The sequence below is a fragment of the Olea europaea genome, chromosome 12, assembly GCF_002742605.1.
Source record: "Olea europaea var. sylvestris chromosome 12, O_europaea_v1, whole genome shotgun sequence".
Taxonomy (NCBI): domain Eukaryota; kingdom Viridiplantae; phylum Streptophyta; class Magnoliopsida; order Lamiales; family Oleaceae; genus Olea; species Olea europaea.
Window position 1 is genome coordinate 19,866,299 of NC_036248.1, and position 5,291 is coordinate 19,871,589.

Here is a 5,291-nt window from a genome sequence, read left to right on the forward strand (position 1 = left end):
GAGATCTGCTCTATTACATGGCTGCTTGATAGAATTTATTTGTGAATAATGAGTTATTGAATAACAGTTTCGAAGAATATATGATTTTATTAGGTACAATTTTTTTTTGGGTAATCCTAAAAGTTTTGAAAGTATTTATCCTTAAAATATTTTGAACAATACATAGAGGGTCAATGCAATTTAGACTCGCCATTTTCAGTGCAATCTCCTCTATAATTTATGGCTATTAAGCAATAATCAAATATAAATAAATTGTTATTATTGGGGAAAAAAAAAACTGTTTAATGATAATCCATCCAAGGTTTTGTACTGGTCACGTTTTCCTTCCGTCTCAGGTGCTTCTTCCCTTCACGCCCAGGACCCACACCCCACTCCACCCCACCCCAACCCACGGGCATGTATGAACACCTATAGATACATGTATATAAACACTTGTATACATAGAAGTAATATGCTAAAGTATCAAGTCGTTTTTGCTTAATTTTTGCAGAGTAGATCAATCACAATTAATCATCCCAAAAATTAGAAATCTTTTATAATCTGTTGCAATGAGGAAAAGGGCCCGACACACAGCACCCAGGGTTAGTCATTTTACTCTAATTTACATCGATAAAATTGATTTTTCAATCATCATTTTTGTGGTTCTCTGTTAATTTTTCTGTTGTTATATGGATAAATTTGTCTGTATAATTCAGTATTACATATCGTGATATATTAACTGAAGAGACCGTAGTATATTATATAAAATTGATACCCACTTTTATTAGTAGATAAAACTGTTGGTCCTTATGTTCATGGTTGTAATTTTATTGTTATTATTTTTTTTGGTGATGAAGGAGGAATGTAATTCCGAAGGTTATATTAGTTCTTTGCCGGATGATATTCTTGTTTCAATAATATCACGTTTACCGCTTAAGGAAGCTGCAATTACTAGCAATGTATCTAAGCGGTGGAGGTACTTGTGGACACATTTAGCTACATTAGATTTTAATGCCAATGACACATTGGATAGAATAGCTGCAAATCCCAAACTGCGTAGCTCTGAGAGGCCAAAATACATTAATTGGGTGAACCGAGTCGTGAGGCAGCATAGCGGGTCCACAATGAATGCATTCCGGATTTGTTTTGATTTGGACAAGAGTTCTAAGTCTGCAATCGATAATTGGGTTAAGTTTTCAATTTCGATGAGGGTTCAGAAGCTTGAGTTGGATTTGTTGGAAAATGGGGAAACCCTTCGCCAGCCTTCTCGCAACTATGTTTTCCCGCACAAGCTTTTGAGCCAATGTAAAGGGTCTTCACTGAAGCACGTCTGTACAAGTTTTCCTGTAATGCAGCCTGGTGCATTAAGTGGGTTGAAGTATCTTAAAACATTGTCTTTGAAATGCGTGAATGTGAGTGAAGAAGCATTCGAGTATTTTCTGTCCAATTGTCTAGTTCTTCAATCTCTATCAATACACGGCTCGGGGGATTTGGTGAATGTGAAAGTTAGCGGCTCAAAGCTTAAGTTGAAGTACCTAGAGATTGTGTTTTGTTTGGGCTTAGAATCTATTGAGATCTCTAATGTGAACCTTGTCTCGTTCAGTTATTTGGGGCCTGGGATCAATTTGGTTATTGAAAAAGTTGCAATGCTCAACGAGATCTCCATTGGTGAGGGGTATTCTGGGTTGGAAAATAATGTTTTTGGCCAGCTTTCTTGCTGTCTGTATCAGTTAGAGGTTCTTACGTTGGACATATATCGTCCCGAGGTAAGTAAATTAGCCATGTTCTTTTCTTGTCATTAGTTTATACTGGATACATAATCTTGCTTACCTTGGTTCTCATTTTTCAGGAAAACATAAAGGTTTTTGCTTTCCCTAAGTTACCCAACTTGAAGCAATTAATATTAAAAGTTGGAGCATGGGACGACGATAGTCTTCTTGAGTTCAGTTCCCTAATACAGGCCTGCCCTTATTTGCAAAGATTTGTGTTGCAGGTGTGTTCTAACCTTGCATTTGGAATGCCTCCTGGTTTAATAGTCCCTATATGTCTATCATCAAGCACTATTATTCAAAAAGAAATCTGGTTTTACGTTAGTTGTTAATTGAGTGCCAAAAAATGACAGTTCCATTAATACGAATCTCTGATTTAGCAAGTTGATCAATACTTCCTTCTATAGTATTAAATTTTTAATGATTTGAAGAAAAATAAGAAATAACTTCTCAATGACTTCTTGTTCTTCATATGCATATCTCATACCTAAATTATGCGAAATGCTACTGTACTGAAACGGCTAAAGTGTCCAACTTCGCTAGAGTGAGATTGTGAGTACCAAACAGTTTCAATTTTAAGAAACTGAACATGGCTACTCTAGATCTATGTCAATTAAATACTACTACCGTTTCCAACCAGGTGCCATCCTCATCGATAAATCCCAAGTTACTAATGAGATACACAGTCTGAAGGAAAATGCTTGTGCTGTATCATTTTTGATTGGACTATCAATACCTATTTTGTCAGTTCTGTTACTTTCTCGACATGGGATATATTTGTGTTCTGTGGTCTATATTCTTGGGTTATGTACTAAAGTTTATTTAGAGTTCTTGTTATTTGGAACTGGAGTTTAGTGAAGAAAGATTGCTTGATAATGTTGGCAAAGAACCCTCATGATGTTTTCCATGATCAGTATTTGCTTACTGAAGAAATAAAATTAATTATTCAGATTATTTGCAGGCTAATAAACAGAGTGTGGGAGACACCTACATTGAGATGAGAGTCTACTTGTGTTGGGAATGTCATGCTTTCTGACAGGCATTGTTCAGTATGAGAAACTCTAACACAACTCGAATGCGGAAGATAAAAGAAAATATTTTCCAACTTTATTGGTCTTGGGGATGTATATTTGTAACATATTAGGTATCTTTATTGGGTCTGAAATGTCTATAATAATAATTTTTTTTTATAACCATGGGTGTCCGGACCAGCTTACGTGCACCTCGACTAATCCCACGAGGCCTTAAAATTTACAGCCCACTCACCTCAGTGGCCCTGAAGGGCTGTTTATAATAATAATAATAATAATAATAATAATAACTCTTTCATGTTTGACTTCGGATATGGTAATAGTACTCACACTTAGCAGTCTAGAAATACTTTTAATGATTAAATTGAGTAAATTACATTTGGTTCTCTTTGTGTCTTTTAGTTCAGCTTGATATTTACTGGGGGTTTTCTCTGAGAGAATTGTTGTTGGTTTTTCATCTCAACTTAGAGAGAATGAAGAAAATTTCTGAGAGTGCGTTTTGTTTGTCATTTTGAGACCATTTTCAGTTTTCAGTTTTTGAAAAAGCTCAAAACACGTTTGTTATGTTATTTTCAAAAATATGATTTTGAAAACAAGGAAAATTTTATAATACAAAACTGAAAGCCTTTTTTGATGTTTTGAGTGTTTTCATTAAAACACTCAAAAAATTCAAAAGAAGGAAAATGAGCCTAAAAATTTTCCATATTAAAATAATCAATAAAATCATACAAAACTTACCCAAATACAAATACCCTTCTCCCTCTTTCTCTCTCTCTCTCTCTCGTCCTATGCTCATTCAAAATGTACTAAAATTATTTCTAAAGTTTTTAAACCAAATGCGTTTTCTAATTTTTTTGTTTTGAGAAACAATTTTTCAGAATGACAAACCAAACACTTTTTCTGTAACCTTAAAATAATCCCTCAAAACAGAAAATAGAAAATGAATTCAAAACTGAATGCAGAAAACAGAAATACAACAAACGCACCCTAAATGTTTCATAAAACAAGTTAATGTTTTCCATCAGCAAGCCATCAAGTTCAGTAAAATTTTCTATTCAGCACCCTTGCAACAAGAAATAAAGGAAATTGCATTTAATTATTAAAATGCAGATATTTTGTAGAATAAGCATTGTATTAAATTGGTTATTGAATTAATTAATCTAGAAATTGTCCTTGTGTATAGCCTATTCAGCTGTCTATGTTTTGAAATTATAGTTCAGAGAGGTTAATGAGAGCAGAAAGATCCAGAAATTTGTCAATGATTGTAACTGCTATTCTCCTTCGTCTTGTTTTATTCTTTGAGTTAGATTCAAATGCTTTGGCTAACTCGATATTATATGCGACCAATTTGAGAGCTTCTGGGCTCTAGTTTCTTTATTTATAATTGAACAATAACAAGATCTTCTTGTCTTGCACAATTTGGAGTTGGAATCATATGTTCTGACCTATCCTTCTTGCAGTTGATATGGATGTCGCCCTCGAAGAGGAGAAGAAAAATAAGGCAGGCTGCAAAATTTCCACTTGAGTACCTGAAAATGGTAGAGATTGCTGGCTATTATGGTCGTACTAGTGATGCTGAACTTGCCATGTACTTTATCGAGAATGCTGTTTCCCTCCAGAAAATCGTTATAGATCCACGCAACCAAATTTTGGACCGAACTCCTGTAAGGATTGCTCAAATGAAAAAGGAGGAATCTGCTCGGAAACGTGCCAAACAGCAGCTTGAACCAAAAAAGCCTCCAGGAGTACAGTTAATTATTCTTTAACAGTATGGTTCATGCAACTCCTCTGGGATTTAGAATTGCATATATGGTTCATTATGCTCTCTATATACCTATACATATTCTATATACTTAATTTCAATTTCTAGGATTTGTTGTTGGCATTCCATAGCTGCTATTTGTTTAATTTACTTCTAGTATGGAGTTCATACTGATCTGTCTACTGCAAAGTTTTGCAGATTACTTGTGTCGAATTTGGACAGTACAATTTTGTTTTAATGTATACTTTGTATTTCAGATTTCTGGCCTATTACTGTAGCAGGCCTTTGCCCACAGTAAGTTTGATAAACACTTTCCATTGCTGACGTGGCAAGAGAACCTTACTTATGGCTCTCTGAGTTGGTGGGAGATCAATTTCAATTACTGCAGTTAGAACTATTGCATATTTGAAATGAAGGAAAAACATTCTATTGTGTTGTTTATGGGTCAACCTTTATTTATCGATGAATTGCTATGGTGACTCAATTATTTTGTTAAATTTAGTAGGATTGAAGTTTAGAACTAGAAGAATTTATGTTTTGAAATTTTGATCTTCGTTTAGTTGACTACTTATTTCATAGATGCTATGCTTTAGATTTTGTAGTAGATGTAGCTGCAAAATCGAACATAGTGTTTGCTGTTATTGCTATTTGATAGACTGTCATCTAGATCGAGTATATGTACAATATAATTATAGTAATTGAAAATTACAAATTGAGCATAACTGTTATATGCCTTCGCAATTGTTCCTA

The 5,291-nt window shown here is 34.2% G+C and overlaps 1 protein-coding gene across 4 annotated transcripts; it reads left to right on the forward strand.

The window, feature by feature from the left end:
• Positions 1–256: 256 nt before the first annotated feature.
• On the forward strand, positions 257–4,976 carry LOC111406021 (F-box/LRR-repeat protein At3g58900-like). Of its 4 annotated transcripts, none has more exons than XM_023035188.1 (5): positions 257–335; positions 491–581; positions 837–1,745; positions 1,829–1,972; positions 4,240–4,976. In XM_023035188.1, the coding sequence occupies exons 2-5, from the start codon at positions 549–551 to the stop codon at positions 4,543–4,545; spliced, it is 1,392 nt and encodes a 463-aa protein (XP_022890956.1). In that variant the 5' UTR covers positions 257–335; positions 491–548; the 3' UTR covers positions 4,546–4,976. The 4 variants fall into 4 exon arrangements, with proteins under 4 accessions (XP_022890956.1, XP_022890957.1, XP_022890954.1 ...); XM_023035189.1 differs by having other exon boundaries at positions 259–581; positions 4,240–4,547; positions 4,799–4,976; XM_023035187.1 differs by having other exon boundaries at positions 261–398.
• Positions 4,977–5,291: the final 315 nt, after the last annotated feature.